Genomic DNA, 20,592 nt, shown 5'->3' with positions numbered 1-20,592 from the left:
ATATAAATAATTATTGGTCTTCACCTCTCGGTTCTTTCAATATTTTTACTCCTGAATTTCTTATGCAAGACCTTTTCTAAGTCTTCTAAATAACCTTTATTGAGCGATTTGACATGGCTTCTATCAGAGGAAGATTAAGATCTTTCTTTGGGAGTTCAGTCAGAGCTATAAACACAGAGATGATTTTATTCAAGGGAGAATGCCTTAACTCAATCTTTCTCCTCCGTGTACTATGTGTGCAACGATCTTTTTGAGATTTTGGGTATTTTTTTCCTGCTAATTGAGAAACGATTTTGGATGCCTTTGTGTGGTATTTGGCCTTGTCGAACGACATTTATCATCTCCTAGCTTTCCTTTTGGTGGGACATCCATCTCATGGCGCCAAAAAGTTATCATGACTTGTTTTCGTTATAGTTTTTGAGTTTTTTCTTTTCAAGGTGGTGAAAGGAGTGGTTGAATCTTTGGGACATTCTCAATTTTTTTTTTTAATATTTTTTTGGATTTATTCATTTTCATGCCTGTTTAACAATTACAGCTTGTCCTTGATTTCAAATTGAAGAACGTTCGTGTAATACACATACACCTATAGGCATTGGTTTCTCCTCGTTTCATTCATTAATAAAATTTATTTCTCTTAAAAAAATTTTTAAAAAAAATTGTGCCAAATTGCTATTCTAATTACATCAATGCTTCAGTTACCATAATAATGACAGGAATTAAAAAAGAAAGTTACTATAATAATGGCAGGATTTAAAAAATTGAGTTACTATAATAATGACAGTAATCAAAGAAAAAATCTTAAATAATTCCCCAACGTTTTACCTCTCTCATTTAGTATTGCTTCCTAAATTAGAATCAAAATAAATCTAAAATGAGTATAGTTCAACTGGCATAGTGTTTGTACCACTAATCTTGATGTTAGAGGTTCGATTCTTCTATCCTATGTATTTAATTCAACACCTTTGTAAAAAAAAAAAAAATCAAATCAATTTTTTCTAGTAATGATGGATCCTTATACGAAGAAAGGCAATCCTAGACATATGAATAGGAAGAAAATTTATTTGAGGATGATAAAAGAGTTGCTTCAGTATTAAGTATCACATTTGCAAGATGGGAGACCAAGCTTCCACCTCTAGAGAAAAAGGTTTCGTTAAGTCAATCTCATTTTGACGTTAATTTACTTATCACACTATAAATTTTATTTTATTAATTAATATTTTAATGCTACGGGCTTTACACCATCTTTAAATGATATTGACATTTCTTACCATTAGAAATGTTACCATTTTACGCTATCCTTAAATGATATTAACATGCTTTACAATAAGAAATTTTGTCTTTAAAGTACCACTTAATTATTCTTGGACATTATGAGGTTACAACATTTTATTTTATTTATTTTATCAATATACAATAATAAATATTCTTTTTGAGAAATAATAAATGTTATTGACTTGAGAAAAGAAAGAATAAAAAATGCTCTAAAATTAATTACTTCAAATAATTTTGTCCACTTTTAAAAATAAAATTATATTTTAAAACCTATATCTAATTTGAGTATAGATTAATGGGTTAAGACATACATCTTTTATCAAAATGTAGAAGATTTAGGCGTCCAACTCTATTTGTCGTAAAATTTAAAAAAAGAACTAATAAGATTTGTTTATAAAAATTAAACTATCTCCTACATTGTGTTAGTTCTAAGTTTGCCTTTGATAGAGACATTAAGAGTTTATTGGATAAGCCTTCATTTTATCATCATAGGGCCAACTTGAGCATATCTTAGCTTTTAAAACATATACATCAAAGAGGTCATAGATTCAAATTACTTTTCACTCTTATATGTTGTCAAACACAATAAAAATTTTAGTGTTAGAAATTGAATACAAAGACAAATGATCTATGAACTAAAAAAGTAGTTATAGTCTACTCACGCACCTAACTCATTAGATAAAGATATATTATCTTCTTTCTAAATTGAAGGTGTAATACATAATAAAAACTAATATACTAACATAAATTATAAATCACTTCTAAGCTATGAGATTGATACAAAAGGCAATCAAAACTCTGAAATTGTTGCTTCCAACTCAACCACCAACAACTTCATAACTTTTATCCATCAAATTAAATGTGTATATGTGTATATATAAGTGTTCGGACCAATTTATACACACATTTGACTAATCTCACAAGATTTGTGAGATTATTAAATCTTAGGTTGGTAATTACCATGAATTGAATTCATTCGTGTCTTTTATCAAACTTATGACATCTCTCGATCATTAGGTCAATCCATGATGATTAAGTTCAGATTGATATAACAATGACTAATCTCATAAGTCAATCCATGATGATTAAGTTTGGATTGATATATATATATATATAAGTGTTTGGACCAATTTATACACACATTGACTAATCTCACAAGATTTGTGAGATTATCAAATCTTAGGTTGGTAATTACCATGAATTGAACTCATTCCGTGTCTTTTATCAAATTTATGACCTCTCTCGATCATTAGGCCAATCCATGATGATTAAGTTTGGATTGATATAACAGTGAAAGATCAGACGATCAATTTTAATACCAACACCAACATAATTGACAATATTTTTAAATGCATGAGAACAAAATTTCAAACCTTCATCTTGTGGAGGACGTTCGAATTCCCATCCAAAGTACAGAGAGGAAAAGAGACAGGAAGAACAAGAAACGAAATGAAACGACGTCGTAGGATTTTTCAGTTTCGTCAAGCAACAGCAAAAGAAACGCGGGATTCGGAGGCGAAAGTTTTAAATTGTGGCCCATAATTTCTTTTTGTGAAATTAAAACAAATAATTAAAAATTAAAAAACAAAAAAGAAACAAATGTAACGGATTCACCGTTTGCCACTTAGCGCCTCCAATTCCCACATTCTCTCTCTCTCTCTCTTTCTCCCCTTCTTTCTATCCTTTCCAATTCCATTCACTTTCTGATCCGATTCGTTCCTTCTTCGATCTCCAGCTTCCAGATTCATCAACAATTTGATGTTATGAAGGTCAGATTTCCGCCATTTTTCTCTCTGCAATTACCTTCAATCAAACGCAATTTCATATATGTACCTCTAGTAATAATAATGCATCGTCGTTTGCTTTCTCTGATAAAATTCCGTGATGTTTCAATCCACAGGAACCATCCGGATCGTCAATTTCGGCATCGGAAGATTATCTCTGAGTCTTTCTTTTCCGTTTCTATAAGCAATGGGATTATCTTCCGATAACATTCATGGCCTCATTCTTGCTGTTTCTTCGAGTATCTTCATCGGTAGTAGCTTCATTATCAAGAAGAAAGGTCTTATGAAAGCCGGTAGTAGTGGAACCAGAGCAGGTTTGCTTGCTTTTAGAATACTTCAATCATCTTTGAATAATTTCGATTTAATAGTTGAATTTCATGTTTGCGTAAAAGTAGAAGCGATTAGTTCATGATTTTGATATAGGGCTTTGTGTGTAGTTAGGGACGATATTTTGATAATTTCTAGAATTCTTCTATTTTATTGAACTTGTTTTCAAGTGAATCAGGTTCTGGAGGATATTCGTATTTGTATGAACCTATGTGGTGGGCTGGGATGATAAGTAGTAAGTTTCTTCTTCATTTATTTGGTTGCTTATTCATAATTTTGTTCTGTTTAAACCTCGAATTGCTAAAACTAGCAGTTGTCCTCAAGAAAGCATTATTACACTTGCACTTGAAGTGATATTTGTTTCATAAGTTTTCAAACTCTGCTCGTGTGTGTTTGATCTCTTTTTTTCCAGCTGATTCATCTATGAGTGTTTCTTTTTTCAATTCCAAATAGTTAAGATTTAGGAAGTCGAAGCATTCTTATCTATGGATATGCATGCTTCAATATAAAGGTACAAATTAGTTGCCGCTGCTTTTCCCTTTGGAATTATGAGTTTTTCTAATTTTACCATATGTGGGAGCTTAATGGCATGTTTGGGAGTTCTCAAAATCAATCATAAAATATTCTTAATCATTCAAAATTAATTTTAATAATATAAAACTTGCATGAGAAATATAAAAATCAAGTATTGAAATTGATTTTGAGAGATTAAAGATGGATTGGAGAGTAATTTTATACCTGACAAGAATAATTTTAACCGTTTCAAAATTATCTTCAAATATGTTCTAAACATATCTTGGATCTCTCTCCCGTCTTCTTCCCTCATTTTCTTTGTCCACACAGAATCATATATTTATTTTTAATTACCAAGAGAAAGGACGAGCACACATGTTACAACTGTAATAGGTTTCATTCACTTTTTGATGAAATACTTGATCCATCAAACATGGATAATTATTGATAGGATTTTTTTTTTAAGAACTTACATAGTATGTTTGGAAGTGATTTTGACTAAAAAGCACCGACACTTCTAAACTAGCGACATGTTGGTGTCGTTAGTGTTAGTATCGGACACCAACATGTCAGCTATTTTATTATTATTTTTTAATTTTTTGACATGTCAGGACTCGCCAAGACACGTCTAGGACATACCAAGGACACTCCATATACAATTTTTTATAGAAAAAAAATAATGAAACAAGACCAACTATTGGTAGCTCATTTAAGAACATTTCGGCTTAAAATTAACTATTCAGCCCAACCTTTTCAAAATTCTAGAATGTTTACACACTTATCCATACTAGCACACTTCATCTACCTACAACCTTTTTCAAAAAAATAAAAATAAAAAACTCACTATGTTACCTAATTCTTCTTTCTAACTTCATCGATGGTGGTGACTTCAAATTCAAGACCCACGACCGCCGACAACTTATGCGATTTCTCTTCCTGTTTTTTTCCTCATTTCTGTTTTAAACTTTTGTTTTTATCTTTACTTGTTTTTCCATTTATGTTTTTTCATAATTTTTTTTTTGTTAAATATATGTGCACAAATTTCACAATATATCACGTACATTTATTTTTAAAAATAAATAAATAAATACGTATCTCCAACATGTCATGTCCTACTTTTTTATAAATTGATGTGTTGTCATGTCGTATTCGTGTCGCGTATTAGTGTCCATGCTTTTTAAGATTATGAAATAGTTAAAATCATTTTTTACATTTTCAAAATCACTCCTAAATATGTTTTTTATTTATTCAAAATCAATTTTGATGAAAAAGAAAATTGTATTTAAAAATAAAATAAAATATTAAAATAAATTTGAGCGATTAAAGATGTATTTTGGAAGAATTTTAAAGATGTGATCAATATAAGGCTTCTTGAGTTGCGTAGAGTGATTTGGAGTTGGATAACTGTAACAACATTTGCTGATCACAGTAAGAGCTGAGATAATTCTCATGGTTTTGTTTTTTAAATAACCAAAACAGAGGCGAGATGCATGTATTAGATTGCTTTTGAATGTTTACATATACTATTATTAGATTGCTTATGAATTTTCTACTAACAATAAGTTTATTTCATTTTGTGTAGTGATTGTTGGAGAGGTTGCTAATTTCGTTGCTTATGCTTATGCTCCTGCAATTCTCGTAACTCCTTTGGGAGCTTTAAGTATAATTTTCAGGTATATAAAGAAAACTTTGATACTTCTAATACCACTCAATATACACTTAAAACATCTATGGCCGTGGATATATTGATATATTTATAAGTTGGAAGATTCGGCATTGATCTAAGAAAATATATATTCTATTAATCTGAATATGGATATGAATAACAATGACAAGGATCTATAGCTAGATTTGGAAGGAAATACACAACTTTGACCATTAATTAAAATATATTTTTTTAACAGATTTGTCAATATCGATATTATATTAATTATATCCATTGACATATCTGAAAAACAGAAATCTCATTATTGATATTTCAATCGTATTTGTGTGCTAAACTGTGCGAATACATTGATGAAGCAACACCGTTCTGCAGTGCAGTACTAGCTCATTTCATTTTGGAGGAGAGGCTACATATCTTCGGCATGCTGGGATGTGCTCTATGTGTGGTGGGATCAACAACTATTGTTTTGCATGCTCCTCAGGAGAGAAATATTGAATCCGTCAAGGAAGTTTGGGTGCTTGCTACGGAGCCAGGTTTCTCATTTCCTTCCTAATTTACCCTTTTGAAAGGCTTTTATTTTAAAATAAGAAAAATACTTCATATGGTCCCTGAATTTTTAAATTAAATTATATTTGATCCATAGATTTCAAAATATCGCACATTTAGTCATTAAATTTTGAGTTTTGTTTCAATTTAGTCCTTAGATTTCAAATATTACAATTTTATCCTTAAAATTTGAGTTTTGTTTCAATTTTGATCCCTAGATTTCAAGATTTACAATTTTAATCTCGTCATTTCATTAAATACTTACTTTTAGTAATTGACATTAATGCCTATTAATTCAAAATAATTATGATGTTGACATTTTAAATCTAATTTCACTAATGATTAAAAAAACTTAATTAATTATAATTCGTTTAATTTTTTTAAGTAATTATTAGACATTAACACTAAAAACGGAAAGTGAGTTTTTAGTAATTAATCGAGGATAAAAGTGTAAATCTTGAAACTTATGATCAAATTAGAATATAGTTCAAATTTCAAGGATAAATTTATAAAATTTTATAATCTATGGACTAAAATAAACCAAATTTATTGACTGAATGTGTACATTTTGAAATTTAAGGGTTAACTAGAAACCAAATTAAAACCTAAGGATCAAAGTTGTATTTTTCCATAAAAATCATCAATGAAAATATTTTCATATGCTTTTAATTAATCAATATAAATCATGCGCCTAATACGGAGCTAATGAAGCTTTAATAGAAAGTTGGTGTTTAAATGACATTTTTGTTAAAATTTGTGCTGTTTGAAAGATTTTAATCTTTTCAATTCCTCAAAATTAATGAATTTAAACTAATAAATTTCCAGAGTTTTGTTTCGTTTTTGTTTTTTGTTTTTGTTTGTTTTGTTTGTTTTGTTTTTTTTTCAGTTTTTACTTTATTCTATCTTTGGTGTTTTAGAGAATTAACACAATACTTTGGTTTGTTACCAGGTTTTCTGGTATACTCCGTCATAGTTTTGGTTCTAGTTGCTGTTCTCATTGTTCGATATGTTCCAAGATTTGGACAAACCCACATGATTGTTTATGTTGGAATTTGTTCTCTCATGGGTTCTCTTACGGTTTGTTCTCACCATCACGTCACTCACGTTCATACATGTTTATAATTTTCAATTTTCCCCGTCTTTTAATTAATTAGTTTCGAATTAATTTGTAGGTTATGAGCGTAAAAGCAGTAGGAATTGCACTTAAGCTGACGTTTTCAGGGATGAATCAGTTTAAGTACTTTGAGACGTGGTTTTTTACGGTCCTTGTGGTAGGAGGTAGCATTTTACAGGTCAACTACTTAAACAAGGTATATTCAACTCCAAGCCTTCTCAGTATAATCCTCTCATTCTTTTCACTTCCATCTTTCTTTTGATTTATTCCTATACATGTTTCTGCTTACTAACATTGTAATTATTGCATATTTAGAGTGTATTAGGGATGCTTTTCCGTAAAATATATTATATAGAAAAAGGAAAATAAAAAGAAGAAGAAAACCAATTAAATGCTTAACCCAAATAACTTCAAGAAAATTTTAAATTAATTTTAATAGTGATAAAAAAATTATTGAAAATTAATTTAATTCTTTTAAATTAATGAATGAATATTAAAAAAAAAAAAAAAAACTAAAAGTGGGTGTTAACTAAAAATAAGTTTGTTAAATATATTTTTTGAAACTTTAGGAACTAAATTGAAACAAAATTCAAAACTTAAAGGTAAATTTATAAAATTTTAAAAATGAAAAATTAGACTCAAAATCTAGTCATAAAAAAGATATTTTTTTCCCTAATAAATTTAAGAACATAATGCATCAATCTCATTATTTTTTAAGCAATTAAATACATAAAATTATCAAATCTAAATCTCCATATTAAATAAAGAGTACATATATATATATATATTATAAAGTCAAGTTAGTATCAGGAATGGGTACATTTAGTCCCAAGGTTTCATTTTAGTCGTTTTAGATCTCAAGTTTTAAAAAATAAGTTTAAAAGTTCCATCCTATTTTTCTTTTCTTTTCTATTTTTTTTTTTTACATTATTTAGGTTTTTTAATTATTTGAAAAACATATTTAAATTCAAAATGGAAAAACTATTTGTTTCCTCTCACCTCCCATTCTCTCTCTTCTTTTCTCTTCATCTTCATCTTTACCTCTCTGCAATCTCCAGTCACTCCCTTCATCAGAATTCTGTTAATTTCTGGTAAAGCTTCTGCAACCGCTCTTTTGATCTTTGATTTCGAGGGTTTCATTTTGGGATTTGATATTTGTTTCCTTTTCTAGTTTGAGGAACTAAAAAGTTTTCCATTGGTTATGACTATGAAACAAGGGACTATGGTTTGGGGGTTTCTTTCTTCCTAGATTTTTTATGGGAGAATTTTGTTAATTTGATTGCTTTAGTATCTAAACTGGGAACTTGAACTTTTGGAGACGTGATTTTCTCTCTTCTTCGTTTTATTTTGAAATTTTCTCAATAGCCAAACAAACAGGGGATTTGGGTGGACTCAATAGGGAGAAAATTTTCTTGAAGCATTCTTTTAACAAATGGGAGTTTCTTTTCTCAGAATTTCCCTCTCGGGCAGAGTCGATTTTCCTTAGCGTCGATCGACATCTGTGGGACGAGGGCTTAAAAAGAAGATGAAGAGGGAAAAAAAAACAGCGTAGGAAGGGAAGGAGAGAGAGGACGAGAACGAGAAGTGAGGGAGAAACATATTTTTTATTTTAAATTTTAATATCTTATTTAAAAATAATTTTTAAAATACCTTATTGAGATAGAAAACGAGTATGGACCATACCAAATTTAAAATCTTTAAGATCCATATGCACATATTAACTTGGTAGTTTTTACTCAGTATATATAAGTGACTAGAGAGTGGAAGTTTTTCTCTCCATTTTTTTCTCTTTTGTTTTCCTTAATTAATGTATTGTTGTTATTTATTTATTTTAAGTTGTACTGTGTATTTTATTTATCACGTTGTATTTTTGTACTGTTTCTATCTTAGTTTAGATATATTAGTTGTACTGTGTATTTTATTTTATTATTGTTATTTATTTATTTTAAGTTGGCAACATGAAAGGTGTAATTTTATATTAAATCCTGCAGGCTTTGGACACCTTTAACACTGCTGTTGTATCTCCAGTTTACTATGTGATGTTCACATCACTCACCATCCTTGCCAGTATGATTATGTTCAAGGTAATTTATACCATATTTCTTCTTTCCCTAAAATATTATCAGTTGGACTTACCATGATCACCATTTCACTCATGTCTATGTGTCTATATAATTTAAAAAAATGTTTATTTGTAACAGAATAATAATAGTACCAAAATGTGTTCTCTCTTTATAATAATAATAATAATATGAATAATTTGAGGATTAATATTATGTAAATGAATGCTTATTACACTATAAATAATTTGTATTGCAAACAAACATAGCATTCAGCACTCGTAAAAGAAACTTAAAATTATATTCATATAGTGGAATGGCATGTAATTCTCAGTGAATAGATACCTTTTTTATGCTCCAAATTACCAACTAATTTCATCATGTTTTTGTCCATATCCAATCATAAAAAGATCAAGTTCTAGTTCCCACACTATCAATCTTAATGGAGTTATTTTGAAATTGTCAAAAAACTTTCAAAATAACTCAAGAATACTATTTCAGGTTTAATCATTCAAAATTAGTTTAATATTTAATTTTACATATCATCAAAGTTAGTTTCGAATGATTAAGATATCGGTTGATAATCATTTAGTTTTTAGTTTTTTTTAAAAAAAAATTAAGCCTATAAACACTACTTCTACCTCCAATTTTTTTTCGTTATCTAATGGTTTAAAAAATAAGTTAAATTTTTGAAAACTAAAAAAAGTAGCTTTTAAAAACTTGTTTTTGTTTTTTTTTTTTAATTTGGTTAAGAATTAAACCTGAAAGAAATTGAGAAGAAATAAAGTTAATTGTAAAAAAAAAAAAAAATGAAATAGTTACCAAACAAAGTCTAAAATATATTTCATAGTGATTTTAATGAATCACTCCTAAACATGTTTGAAAGTGATTTTGAAATAATTAAAATTACTTTTTTCATTTCCAACCTTAAAAAAGGAAGATTTTAACCATTTCAATCACATTCAAACATTCCCTTATGCATATGCTTTTAACTATTCTTTTTATACTCCCTATGATATTGAGTTAATGTTCGTGTTTTGCCATCAAAGTCTTATGTTGGTCGGGTCAACCTCTAGATATTTTGTACACAATATTTCTACTTGACTAGTTTTGTTAAGCTCTAAATGCTAACCATCTCTGCGGAAATTTCTACTTATTTTCCCCCTCTCACCTAATCCCTATGTTTTTCCCTCTCTCTCTGATTGTTTTACCTACAACAGGAATGGGACTCACAAAATGCATCACAAATTGCAACCGAACTATGCGGTTTCGTTACCATTCTTTCTGGAACTTTTCTCCTACATAAAACTAGGGATATGGGAAATTCTCCTTCCTCCGATGGCCCAATTGTCGTTAGGTCCCCGAAACGACCTACTACGAACACAAATTCTGACTAGCAGCAGAGCAAAACAAAAAACAAAAAGAAAAAGAAAAACAAATGAAGAGCAGAGCATCACAAACCCAATCTCTTTCCATCCATAGCCCCTCCAAAAGACTTTGTTTAGATATACAAATTCACTCATCATTGAGGGATCATTGCTTTTTGTATGGAAGATTCTTGTTAATTTATTGTAAGAAGCAAACCAGGTGGCACATTAGCAAAAGGCAAATGGAGTTCAAGGGATTGGTTCTCTCACTTTTCATCTGTGAGGTACAGATTCAAATTTTAATTTTTTTAAAAGAAAAAAAAATCAAAAAGAAAAATCATACAATATACATTATAGGTTGTGGTAAACAAGGTACTCAATAGAAGTTACTAGCTAACATTTGAGGACACAATTTCAAATTTCTGGCAGAAATTCTAGGTTTGGGGATTTCAATATCGATCATGTTCTCTTTCTCTCACTCTCCAACATTTAGTTTTGATGATTCAACAATTGTAATTATTTTGACAGAAAGTTCATTTAACAGTGATTAATTTGACTGTTGTTGATATATACAATGATATTGTTGATATATACAATGATACGACTGAGCCTAATGATATTGTTTATAGTCTCCTTTTACTTTTCTTATTAGTTGGTAGCAAACAACTAACTTGTGATGTTTTACTTTTAACCAAACTATAAATTTATCCTAAAAGTCAAGTGCTTGAAGCGGAAACATGATATGTCTCAATCAGTTAAGGTTATGTTTAGTTCGTCCAAGGTCCCAAATTCTAAGTTTTGGATTCAAAACTTGTTAATAAAACTAAGATTACTCTTGACCTTTTATCATAAAAACTATCATTGGAGTAGAAATACTTTAAAATTTTGAATGAAAATTGGGACGAAAAATTGGATCGACACTCATTCTAGGCTACCACCACACTATTCCAAGTCTCAACTTCCATCTTCTGAATGAAGACCATAAAATTCAAGGATACTTTTGAAATGAATATGCAAAAGTCGAAAAGAATAAAAGTATTTTTGAAACAAAGGGTAAAGTTAAAAAGGTTTATATATAAAATACGTAATTTAGCTTTAAAATAAAATCTTGGTCTCCCCAAGTTCTCTAGATACTTCTGGGATGGGCTTTCAGCAAGATGCAAAGAAATAGGGCTTTTGATATCCCAATTGTAGGAAAAAAAAAAAAAAAAACAATAACAATAAATAAATACACAAAGCAACAAATCTTTAGTCTATACAGACAAAAGGGAAAAAATATATAGCAATTAATAATTGAGCTAAAATTTTCAGAAATCAAAATTCCTCAGCAACAACTCTACAGGGCACTTGAAACTAGTAGATAGAATTTAGAAATCTGAATCGCATGATGAAGAACCAAAGTTCTTAACCACTGTCAGCTTGGAGTTCTAAATGCATTTGCTCCTTCAATATTTTTTCAACAGCGTCCGCAAAGCTTGATAGATTTCGGCAAATACGAGCGTCCAAGGAATTCGCCATTTTCTGAAGGATGCAGACATAATCGGAAGATGATTATACACATAATCCCCTAATGACAAAAAGGAAAAGACGATGAACAAAAACCAAAAAGATAAACGCATATTACCTCCACCTTGCAAATGAGGCTTAAAGAAACTCCTTTTGTATAATGATCTGAGCTCTTGAGCGATATAAGTTTCAGAGGAGAATCGGCTAATGGCCAACCTTGAGACACCTTAATACACGCATCAATCCCTCCAATCATACTACATATTATCATTTCGTCTTGATCAAAATACTCAAAAGAATGACTGCATCAAAAGTAAGCATTTCAGTCTCAAAAACAAATAAAAGATAGAATTACATTATTTTACGTCAAGATTGAGGTGCATTCCCCATCCCGTTCTGATATTGGAAATGTGGGTTGAGGAATTCCTGTATGGAGATGGAATTCTCCACAAGGGGGGGAAAATCCCTACTATTTTATACATTAGTTTTAATTATCCAAAAGATCTGAAAATTTCACGAGACTCACCTTGATTTGTTTGCACTCTTCACAACAAACCGCCTAAGAGTACACAAAACAATCCTATCTTGTACTTTTCTCACAAACCATTCCAATGAAGAATTGCTGCTCAGGCAAAAGCAATGAATGGGTAAGATAAATTGCTGAGTTCCACAAGTGAATAAATCAGTTATAGCCAAATCATCTCAATTACGGATAAATAGAGGTGATGTCACTATATGATGTTTATAGCAGCCTATACGCCAGTACCAGCTAGATATGCTTAATTAAACTGCATGGTTCCCTTTACTCTCTCTTTCTCTCTCTGAAAATAAGCCTATTTAAATAACAGTTCACTAGAATGATCTTGATTCTAATTCCAACCGACCAAAAGAGTCTTTAAATAGTAGCCAAATCATTACAATTTAAGAAACAGAATCTTCCCAGTTTCTCCGAATTCTCCTTGACTACAGTGGAGCCAAATGTATACAGGAATTTTTAAGAAACATACCTGATTGACTTTGAAGCATTGATGATATCGTGCAAGTGGACATCACCAGGAAAGATCTGTGCAAATTATTAATGAATCCTTCAACAGAGTTTATATAAATGAGAGAGAAATAGGTGCCAACAGATGGAATTACTTAGACTCTTAATTCTAATAATGATTACACCAACATAACCTTGGATGCAATTAATTGTGGTACTTAACCAAATATACCTCAGCATTCTTTAACTCCATTGTCCCCTCCAAAACTTCTATTAGCAACTCGTGATCCAATACAGATTTCTCAATTATACCTTCAAGTCTTTGTAAGGTTGAAAAATCTTCCAAGTTTGGAATGTGTGTACGTAATGATAATCTAATGAAATTATCAGCAACATCAATGACCTTCATACCACCAATTGTGTCCTCAACCTGCTCAATAACATCCAAACTAGAAAGAGAAAGTTATGAGGAAGTAAGGGAGAGAGAAGCGTCAGTACTAGATTGATAGCACACTTTCTGGGCTGTAATTCACGTGTATTATAACTTGATTGTTGTTACTTTTATGATAATTATGTCAAATTTGTTGAGATTTGAGGTTTTTCTTCAATAAAATTTCAATTTTAAGTCTTTTAAATTTATTATTATATTTACTTTTAAGTTTGATGTCTATGTTAGATCTAAGATTTAAGTTGTTTGTTATTTTTAAGCTTTTAACGTTTTGTGAATTTCTATTTTTAATATTGTTTTAAATTGTAAGTTAGTAGTATTAATTAGGTTCATATCCTTGTCCTATATAAGGGTGAGCTACCATGCATTTTGTGTATCACAATTTTGTGTACTACATTTTGAGTATCATCAATTTTTTTCCTACTTCAATAAAAGTTTGAATTTCACTCTCATTTTCTTTTTTCTTCTCTTTGTTTAACAAACATTGAGATATCGGTTTGCTTCCGCAACATTTATTTATTTTTCATCGATTCCATTCTCTCAATAGTGGTATCGAAACTACTTTAATTTTTTCAACAATGGTATCAGAGCAACTTTGATTTTTTCAACAGTGATATCAGAGCCTTAGTTTAGAGGCCTGTGATTTTGTTTGATAGTGATTTTTTTTTTCCATTTTTTGTATTTGAAAAATGTCTTCTAATTTTGGTATTTCCTCTCCTCCACATTTCAATGGTGAAAACTACCAGTTTTGGGTTGCTAAAATGCAATCCTATCTCAAGGCACTTGGCCTTTGGGAATCAGTTTCAACTGATGTTGATCCTCAACCACTGGGAGAAAATCCTACGTTGAATCAGATCAGACTTCATGAAGAGGAGAAATTGAAGAAGCCCAAAGTTTTATCTGATTCATGCTGCTTTATCAGACCCTATATTTTGTAGGATTATTGATTGTAAAACGGCAAAAGAAGCTTGGGATAAATTGCATGAGGAATTTGAAGAAAGTGCAAGGGTGAAAATTGTCAAACTGAGAAAGAGTTTGAGATGTCAAAAATGAAGGATTCAAATTTTGTGAGGAACTACACAACAAAAGTGATGACCATTGTAAACCAGATAAAACTAGCTAGTGAAAATTTTCCAGATCAAAGAGTCGTGGAAAGAATAATGGTCAGTGTTCTTGATAAATTTGAGTAAAAACTCTCAACCATAGAAGAGTCTTCTGATCTAACAACTCTCTCTATAGTTGAATTGTTTAGCAAATTACAAGCCCATGAAAAAAGGGGTATAATGCGTAATGAGGAGCAAGTTGAGGGTGCATTCCATGCAAAGTTTAAAGACAAGAAACTTGTTGGAGAAGATGATAGACATGCAATTAAAAATCGGGTGAGTATGGAAAAAGGAGGAGTGTCAAGAAAAGATAAATTTCCTCCTTGTTTTTGTAAAAAGACTAAAACATGCTGAAAAGAATTGTAGGTTAAAAAACAAGCAAGTCTACCATTGCGATTATTGCAACAAGGACGGTCATACAGAGAAGTTTTGTTATAGTAAACAAAACCAAATCCAAAATTCTCAACAACTAGCAAATTGCGCAGATGACAATGAAGGAACAATTTTTTTGTTTATGGCATCTCATTTTGATGACAAAGTGTCGACCTCGTGGCTTATTGACAGTGGATGCACTTCCCATATGGCAAAAGATGTCAATCTTTTTAGCTAGATTGATATATCTACATGGTCTATGTGATCCTCGAACATGGCGAGACATTACTAGTTGAAGGCAAAAGTATTGTTGTCATGCATACTAAGCAAGGTGAATATAAAATATCCAACATTTTATATGTTCCAAAGTTATCTCAAAACTTGCTTAGTATTGCTCAATTGTTGCATAATCAATTTTATGTGTTTTTCAAAGACCAAGTTTGTGTCTTTTGTTTTATGTGGTGACTCACTGTGTCATCATGCTTTTAATGCCAAAGTAGAAGAAAGCAAAAGGTGGCATCAATGCTTTGGACACGAAAACAACGAAGCTTTGAAAATTTTGCCTTCTTCTAACATGGTTGATAACATTTTCAAATTTACCTTTATTGATTAGATTTACAACGGTTTTCAAGAAGGGGGAAAGATGCACGGTCTACCTTATCTAAAAGGAAAACTTGATTTGGTTGCTAGTGTCTTCATTTTGGTACAAGATGGAAGAATAAGGCACATCAAAGTCAAGATTTTATTTATTGAAAGAAGCAGAGAAAGAAAGAAAGTGAAATCATGGAACAATTTTTCAGCATTCTCACAAAAGCTCTACCACATAGGCAATTTATATTTCCACACCAAAAGTTGGGTGCGACAAAGAAAACCCTCAAGGAGAAGTGTTGAGATTTGAGGTTTTTCTTCATTAAAATTTCAATTTTTAAGTCTTTTAAATTTATTATTATATTTACTTTTAAGTTTGACGTCTATGTTAGATCTAAGATTTAAGTTGTTTGTTATTTTTAAGCTTTTAACGTTTTGTGAGTTTCTCTTTTTAATATTGTTTTAAATTGTAAGTTAGTAGTATTAATTAAGTTCATATCCTTGTCCTATATAAGGGTGAGCTACCATGCATTTTGTGTACTACATTTTGAGTATCACATTTTGAGTATCACCAATTTTTTTCCTACTTCAATAAGAAGTTTGAGTTTCACTCTCATTTTCTTTTTTCTTCTCTTTGTTTAACGAACATTGAGATGTTGGTTTGCTTCCACAACATTTACTTATTTTTCATCGATTCCATTTTCTCAACAATGGTATCAGAACTACTTTGATTTTTTCAACATTGGTATAGAACTACTCTGATTTTTCAACAAAATTTGTGTATGTATACTTTTGTTGTGTACAAATAAAACGATAAAGAGAGAGTGAAGATCTACACTCTATAGAGATATTTGGAGAAAATCAGAATCTATATGCGAGAAGACCACACAAGGATGGTAGGAGCCTAATATCCGAGGGAATAGCACCAAGGTGCATGTTACAAAATCGTGGTGCTGCAGCAGCATGAAGAAAAAAAAGAAAAGGGTGCTACCACAAGGCACAATGGTGCTACAGCACAATGCCATGGTGCTTCCTTGAAAGGTCATGGCACTCCGAACTTCTAATTTCCCCCTAATTGAGGGCAGCACCATGGCACCACCCTACAATGCCATGGCAATAGCACAACCCAGGTTTCGTGCACTGCGAGCAGGAAGATTTAACAAAGAGAAATTTTCAGATTTAAGATATTTCGATCAAAAACTGAGGGCAAGGAGAGCATATTGGAGCGGACAGAAAAGATATTTGAAGCTCAAGATTGTGGATATCTCCTTAAGGACAGACAATTGACACGTTGGATTTAGTTTTTCTCCTTTTCCAAAACAATTTATCTCTTTACTACTGTATTTTCATTAGATTTGTTTGTGCAGAGCGAAATATGATAGTTAATCTTTTAGCTCTTAGGGACTAATGTAGCCTCCAGATTTTATAGACCGGTTTTTTATTACTCTTGATGGAATGAAATTGGACGTTTTATTAATGTTTATCTATTTTTCATGCTTCTAATCTACTGATCATATGTTAATTGATCTTAGACTAAAAATCTTAAGCTTGGGAGATGTAATTTAGAGACAGAACTGAGTTGCATAACTGAGGTATCAAGATCAAGAGATTTAAATACAATTCACATCTCAAAACACATATTACCTTTTGAATATCTTATCTACTTCTTGCAAAGATTTTAGAATTTTTTTGTTCTGCTCAATCTGACCTTCAAGTTCCAAAACCTGGAAGAAGCATAAACAGTTTCGTAAAATAGTTGATGATTGTAAGCCTTATAAATGAATGGGTAAGAAAAGAACCACTTCAGGATAAGTCAAACCACATATAGTTTGTCACTAAGCTGCAAAATCGTGGTTGAAACAGTTAATGGAACCATTGCACGCTCCCTAGAAACTTGCTTATAATTGATCAAAATTTTATAAAGAAGATATGACAACCAAAAATGAAGTCAGAAGCAAAAAAGTGATAGAACCAACCTCAAATGCATTGCATTCACGGTTGACTATGTTCATCTGATCTTCACCATTCATAGAGCTGCAATTAAATGTTGCCTCTTCAGGATCCTACAAGATTGTAATTTGTAATGTTAACATGGTGATAGACATTCTCACTTGGAAAGACCTTTGATTAGGCATATAAACAAGTATATGCTAATCACACGTTAGGCCAAACAGAATAGAGAAAATAAAATTGAAAATGAGGAAATCATTGGAAGGTGGGGAAAAAAAGCAGAGAGAGAGAGAAAGACATGTAAACAAAAACCAAGCATTGGCAGTAACGTCTAGAAAAACATTTGCAGAATATCTTATCCAATATATTAAAGAATCTATTTTCATTTGTTTTTCCATAATGACAAACCAGACCAATTAAATAACAGAAGGAGCAAGCCTGCTACATAATATGACTTCGTTGATTATTGTCAGATATTGCATTTCCTAGAGCTTCCTCCATCTGGTTTTTGCCTTATTTCTCATTCGCCTAATTATTGAGATGAAAACAAGGACATTCACCTTCCATAGTTGGATTCACTTGATATATCCCGTTTCAACATTTAAGCAATGCAACTTTTAAGAAAATTTAAGTAAATCATGGTCATCATCCGCTCATCCTAGTCCGGTAACTATTGGTATCGTAAATTTTGTTTGCAATAGAAACCAACCTGTGATGTAAAACGATCTAGTGACAATTTTAATACTTCAAGATCCATCTTTAATTTATTAGAATCTGTAATTGGAAGCCAAAGGAGGATGTCAACACAAAGAGGAGGCTGATAAGTATAAATCAAAACATAAACAAAGAGAATGCCTTCTATATTGGTTCTCTTAAGAACCTCGATCTCATTGGAGATTTTGCTGCTTTCAGCTTCCACCGCGACAAGTTCCTCTTTCATATGTTCAACATACGCATCTAGAAAGAGATATAACAAATTATGGAGCAAAAAAAAAAAAAAAAAACATTGGAGAGATGGATCAAAACGCAGGAAAGGAAATATAAGTCGTTAATATAGTAATAGCCACTAAAATGAAGCAAAATTCATCTAACACAATGGAGGACAAAATTTTGAAATGAACGCACACAAATGCATTCAAAGCTTAAGAAACATAAAAGTAAGCTTAATAGAATTACCTAAATCATCAATCCCCAAGAAACTATCGACATTAGAGTATTCTGACAGAATCTGCTGTAGTCTGCTCTGCACATTTCAAAGAAAAAGAGCCACAAATTTTTCTCTTTAACACAAAATGGAGAAAAAGCAAGGGATGGATAAAAGTAAGATAAACTGCAAAAGAAAACCTCGAGATGGAGAGCACACTCCTTCAGTAACTTCTCAGAACCTAATGAATCCGGCGTATAAGCTTCATTTTCCTCCAACGATCTCTGCAACTCTTCTAGCTCGCTGATGCGATTTCAATAAGAGTAAAAATGCCGTCGAATTATACATTGTTACACATAATTAGTGCACATAGAAGCAAGACAGAAGAAACCTGCGAACTGCTTGAAGATCGAGGCTTGGAGGTACAGACGGTGTAGCTTCCATAGATTCTGGCATCCTTTTCCTCCTTCTTCTGCCGGAATTTGCACAGAACCGACAGAGATTCCTCGCGTTTCTGTGCCAAAATTCAAAATGAGAAAGAACTAGAGAGAATTTTCAGGGCAAATTGTTTTAGCTTATAAAACTTTTTTTAAAAATTCGTAAAAATAGTTTTCGTCACTAGTTCAACGATATTTTAGTTAAAAATTTAATTGATATATAAAATTTCGAACATAATCAATATCGAAATTCATATTTTTGAGTTGGATGAAATCTCAAATAAGATTAACATCACAATTTTATATATATCTTAAATCTTAATTTTTTAAAAAAAAATGGATCTTTCTCAAAATTTAAAAATATTAAATTAATTTTAAAAAATATATAACTGAAAAATTCATTTGAAATTTTGTCAAATATATGTTAAGGAATTGAAAAAATATGCAATAATTTGATATAATATTTAGTAACAATTTCTCAATTTTCAGTTCTCCCATGACCATGGTGGCTTATTTGGACCAAACCCGAAGATTAAAGCCGAGCACTTGAATATTGGGCTTTGGCTGCAAGGTTTACCCGCGAAATTGAGAATAAAAAGATTTCTTATGGGGATTTCTACATAAAATGCCTTAATAATAGACATTAATATCTTAAACATTTCATTTTATACAAAAAAAAAAAAAAAAAAAAAAAAAAAACTATTGATCTCCCTTTTTTCACTCATATAAGTGGCCCTCACCTACGTTATATATATATATATATATTCATGCATGTATTTCTCTCTCCTCCATGCATACTTCTCTCCGTCATGCATATTCTCTCTCCCAATAATATATTTCATATATTCTCTCCCTCATAATTCAAATTCATTTCTTCCTCTTCCCTCTTTTTTCTCCTTCCCCCTCCTTTTTTCTCATTCCGGCGATGTGAGTTGTAGGCGGTAGATGATAGTGTGGGGCAAATTGATGGCTCGACATGAGGTGACACGAACGACTTGGACAAATCGATGGTGCGAACGGCGTGGGGTGAATCCGATGGTGAAAGGTGGAGCAGTTCGATTGACGGCACAGTAGGGCAAACAAATCTGATCGACAACGACAGGGAGAGAGATCTGCGGCAGCCATGGCTGAAGAAAAATAAGAGATGAAGATGGAGTGTTATGTATTATAAACCCCCGTATGAAGATGAACTTTACTTTTTTCCTATTTTTTATATGTGTTGTGATATATATGTAATATTTTTTTAGCTTTTGTAGGAAATTTAATATACATTGTGGTATATTTATTCGTTTATTTGATATAAACAAGTGTTTTTTTTTATTTAGACTTATTGTATTATGATTTATATTGTGGTGTAAATGGAATTTATGAAGATTTATATATTGTAATATATTTCATGTACTGGTTTAT

General features: G+C 31.1%; 2 protein-coding genes across 2 annotated transcripts; one reads left to right on the top strand and one right to left on the bottom strand.

Moving 5' to 3' along the window:
* Window positions 1-2,887: 2,887 nt before the first annotated feature.
* On the top strand, window positions 2,888-11,229 carry LOC120085590 (putative magnesium transporter NIPA2). Its single transcript, XM_039041650.2, has 9 exons — window positions 2,888-3,041; window positions 3,173-3,370; window positions 3,562-3,618; window positions 5,479-5,569; window positions 5,935-6,095; window positions 7,058-7,185; window positions 7,281-7,418; window positions 9,214-9,306; window positions 10,503-11,229. The coding sequence occupies exons 2-9, from the start codon at window positions 3,244-3,246 to the stop codon at window positions 10,677-10,679; spliced, it is 972 nt and encodes a 323-aa protein (XP_038897578.2). The 5' UTR covers window positions 2,888-3,041; window positions 3,173-3,243; the 3' UTR covers window positions 10,680-11,229.
* Window positions 11,230-11,807: 578 nt separating this feature from the next.
* LOC120085576 (reverse transcriptase-like protein) lies at window positions 11,808-19,460 on the bottom strand. The gene is made up of 12 exons (XM_039041631.2): window positions 19,137-19,460; window positions 18,946-19,048; window positions 18,778-18,844; window positions 18,457-18,558; window positions 18,311-18,375; window positions 17,628-17,714; window positions 17,296-17,375; window positions 13,373-13,589; window positions 13,163-13,218; window positions 12,682-12,777; window positions 12,274-12,457; window positions 11,808-12,170 (listed from the first exon to the last, which is right to left on the bottom strand). The coding sequence occupies exons 1-12, from the start codon at window positions 19,199-19,201 to the stop codon at window positions 12,054-12,056; spliced, it is 1,239 nt and encodes a 412-aa protein (XP_038897559.2). The 5' UTR covers window positions 19,202-19,460; the 3' UTR covers window positions 11,808-12,053.
* Between the last annotated feature and the right edge of the window lie 1,132 nt (window positions 19,461-20,592).

Source organism: Benincasa hispida, chromosome 1 (genome assembly GCF_027475165.1).
Source record: "Benincasa hispida cultivar pf3 chromosome 1, pf3_genome.v1.1, whole genome shotgun sequence".
In the NCBI taxonomy this organism is placed as follows: domain Eukaryota; kingdom Viridiplantae; phylum Streptophyta; class Magnoliopsida; order Cucurbitales; family Cucurbitaceae; genus Benincasa; species Benincasa hispida.
This window is presented reverse-complemented; position numbering and strand designations above follow the sequence as displayed.

Excerpts from the sequence above, each read along its gene's own strand:
- LOC120085576 (XM_039041631.2), bottom strand. The coding sequence starts at position 19,201 with ATGCCAGAATCTATGGAAGCTACACCGTCTGTACCTCCAAGCCTCGAT. Across the intron at positions 17,376-17,627 it reads GTGAATGCAATGCATTTGAG|GTTTTGGAACTTGAAGGTCA; the intron begins GTTGGTTCTATC and ends TGCTTCTTCCAG. Across the intron at positions 13,590-17,295 it reads GTAGATAAGATATTCAAAAG|TTTGGATGTTATTGAGCAGG; the intron begins GTAATATGTGTT and ends TTCTCTTTCTAG.
- LOC120085590 (XM_039041650.2), top strand. The coding sequence starts at position 3,244 with ATGGGATTATCTTCCGATAACATTCATGGCCTCATTCTTGCTGTTTCT. Across the intron at positions 3,371-3,561 it reads TAGTAGTGGAACCAGAGCAG|GTTCTGGAGGATATTCGTAT; the intron begins GTTTGCTTGCTT and ends CAAGTGAATCAG. Across the intron at positions 7,186-7,280 it reads CTCTCATGGGTTCTCTTACG|GTTATGAGCGTAAAAGCAGT; the intron begins GTTTGTTCTCAC and ends ATTAATTTGTAG.